The sequence below is a fragment of the Pundamilia nyererei genome, unplaced genomic scaffold (assembly GCF_000239375.1).
Source record: "Pundamilia nyererei isolate P.nyererei 1_Seehausen unplaced genomic scaffold, PunNye1.0 scaffold00256, whole genome shotgun sequence".
Lineage (NCBI taxonomy): Eukaryota > Metazoa > Chordata > Actinopteri > Cichliformes > Cichlidae > Pundamilia > Pundamilia nyererei.
Window position 1 is genome coordinate 41,151 of NW_005187657.1, and position 3,166 is coordinate 44,316.

A 3,166-nucleotide genomic window follows, 5' to 3' on the forward strand; every position below is an offset into this window, starting at 1 on the left:
ATATTATTGCAATACTTAATGCACGATACGATATTATTGCAATTTTTTAAAATATTTTGCGATATTCAGATTCTGTACATAAAGGTAAACTTTATCAATATTCATTTTATCTAATATCAAAGTCTCGCACTCAGTTCAGTCTTATTGTTGACAAACTGAACGGTTTGTATTACAGTCTAGTCCAACTTAACTGAACGCAACCATCTGGTACAATTACAGCTATTCTGAACTATGCAATTTATGAAAACTATGCAGCCCCTTCAGCAACTGAAGAATTTGAAAGTAGATTAAAACAAAATATAATTTTACATTAAATAAAAAAGTGTTAAACTTAATTAAAATAAAACATGTCTTAAAGTTAAACACATCTGGACAGTGAAGGAATGTCAGGATTGTTGCTCAGAAAAGGATCAACATGCTCTGAAGTCAGAGCACAAAAACTTTTTTTGTAACAAAATATCGATTTCTGCTGTCCCTGCATCGATACAAAATATCACGATACTACACAGTACGTACCTACATACAGGCAAATTTCATATGAATAAAAATCACAGGCCACATGGTGTTGTTGATATGTATTGACTCTAAGACCTAATCACTTAAAAAACATATATCATGGTATGTTAACCTTTTTTCACCACTGTACTTGCAGGACACGTCTGAGAATTTGGATCCATCTAGATCCTGATTGAAAATACATTCCCAAAATGTGACCATGCTTTATTACCTTTGTGGACACAGACGGTCGGACCTTCCCGAAGGCATCCTCAAAGTTGTGCTTGCTCACTCTGATGTCAGCAGCAGAGCCAGACGAATGTGTGTGGCCTGTGTGGAGCGTAGAGGCGAACAGAATGGACATGCATGAGTGTAATTAGCTAGTTTCAGTGCAACTGTGAATCGTGTTTTACTTTTTGCTAGCACAACAATCGTTAGCTGTACTAAAGAGGAAACAGAAATCAATAGAAAGAAGAGGGAATACAGGTGCTATGATTGTTTCTTCTTTACGTTTATAAATCACTAAAAATAATCTTCAGTGAAAACCCAGGTAGGTCTCGGTTGCACCTCGTAGGCCAGCTTATTGTTGTTATTTGAGTTGGAATATGAAAGTTTGATATACTGCATACAGTGTTCTCTTGTATATGTTATTGTAGGGTCAATATTAAAGCACTTTGAGGCGACTGTTGCTGTGATTTGGTGTAATATTAACAAAACTGAACTGAATTAAACTGAGTCCATGCACTAACTAGACCGTAACGTGCTAAAGTAAAGTGAAACCATGGGAATGTGTTTGGTGACTACCTGCAGACCCACAGGAGGACTACAGCTGTGGAGCTAAACACTGTGCAGGCATGCAGAGGACGAGTTCAGTTACCAGGAGATGCAGCTGAGGAAGGCTGGGACTTCAGGTAGGTCCTCAGGGCATTAAGAGACGCCTCCCTCACCAATGCAGTCAGGTCAGCTCCACTACGTCAAAACACACACACACCTTTAGTGTGGATCAGATGTCACTCTTTTCAGTGCTGTTTATGTGTCAGTGCAGTTTGAACACTGCAAGCTAGAACAGAAGGCTTTGCAGCCACACTGCTGCTCCACGGCTCAAACCTACCTGAAGCCATCGCAGCGCTTATCTCGTGCAATCTCTTCAAGGCTGACATCCTGCTCCAGCTGAGGTCTGGTCCCCCCCTAAACATGGAGCAGTGAAGTTGATCAACAGCTTTTCTATGATGTCCTTAATCAGCAGTATGTGGCTGGATATTTTCAGTGTCAGCTAGATTTTAAAATACAGTCATCAGTGCACCAACATAACTGTTTAATGTGTTTGTTTCCCCCTTTGTTCTCTATTTGATAGTATACAATATATAATGCACACTTTTTCATTTCATCTGAATAGAAACAGTCCATTTCCTACTTTAGTGATTGTATGCAGGATGGTATGGCGGTCTGCTGGTGGTGGCAGACCCACATACAAGGTTTTATCCAGACGGCCTGGTCTCAGTACAGCAGGGTCGATGATATCTGGTGATAAAACAGAACATTGTAACAGTAAAAACCTGCCATTTCAAATCATTTAAAGAAGAATGTGCTCAAAGTATTCTTTTTAACCTAAATCCGCTTCCTGTTCCATACATCTAACTTCCCAAATTCTACAGACACTTTAACTTTGTCATCAGTAAATGTCCTCAGCAAAACCCATTTTCAGTCTCCAGTTACTCTATATGAGCAAAAGTCCTCGGCCACACCTGTTACTCTTTGGATTTAGTAGTTTTCAGTCCCATTGTGTAGAGTCCAGTCATGCAGCTGCCTTTACAAGCCTTTGTGAAAGAATGGGTTATTCTCAATGAAATAAGGTGGCACTGTAATACTGTAAGATTTTCTCTCTCCTCGATATTCCACATTCAGCTGACATCTAGTGGAAGCAACAGCATTGCTTAAACATACTGAAAAACAGAAGCAACTCAAAGTGGTGGACACGTACGGCGGTGCACAGCGCTCTGCCGAGCTCCTTTAGTTTAAACATCAACACACAAACAGTGAACCAGGAGCTTCACAGCCTGGGTTTCCATGGCCAAGCAGCTCCTTGAGGCGTGCTGTTATGGTAATACGTCTCCATACCTGGTCTGTTAGTGGCAGCCATGATGAAGACCTGCCGTCGACTCTCCAAGCCGTCCATCTCTGTAAGCAGCTGGTTGACGACCCGCACACTGGCTCCTGACTGAACACAAACAAAGACAGTTCACGCCTGCTATGGGGGGGCGGTTGTTTTTTTAGATTTTCTCCCCCTTTCTCTTCCTGCCTCTCAGTGCTGGCATTGGCATGTTGCACATTGTGAGATTATTCTGTTATTATATGTTATCTTATATATGTAGTTAAAGTAGTTGAATTATGATAACAGCTGTAGGTCATATATTATCCTTGAGTTTAGATGGTGTGCTGTGTATGTAGTCTAGTTCTCATTATACTTTTGAGTTAACAGAACATATTCACTAGGGGTGCAACGATATTCGTATCGATATTGAACCGTTCGATACAGTGCTTTTGGTTCGGTACGCATATGTATGAACAATACAACATTTGTAATTTATTTTATCAACTTTCCTTCTGACGATGCTGTCTGTGTTGAGCGCTCAGTGAATCTGTGTTCGACTACTCCGCCTAGGCTGCACTG

The 3,166-nt window shown here is 40.7% G+C and overlaps 1 protein-coding gene across 8 annotated transcripts in view; it reads right to left on the minus strand.

The window, feature by feature from the left end:
- Positions 1 to 3,166, minus strand: part of nvl (nuclear VCP like) — an 18,629-nt gene that overhangs the window by 1,058 nt on the left and 14,405 nt on the right. For all 8 annotated transcript variants that reach the window (XM_013915088.1, XM_013915090.1, XM_013915087.1 and 5 more), the window contains exons 19-23: positions 2,614 to 2,713; positions 1,910 to 2,016; positions 1,607 to 1,683; positions 1,373 to 1,464; positions 728 to 825 (exon numbers count right to left, since the gene is read on the minus strand). In XM_013915088.1, coding sequence (XP_013770542.1) covers positions 728 to 825; positions 1,373 to 1,464; positions 1,607 to 1,683; positions 1,910 to 2,016; positions 2,614 to 2,713 — 474 coding nt within the window. The remainder of the gene's footprint in view (positions 1 to 727; positions 826 to 1,372; positions 1,465 to 1,606; positions 1,684 to 1,909; positions 2,017 to 2,613; positions 2,714 to 3,166) is intronic.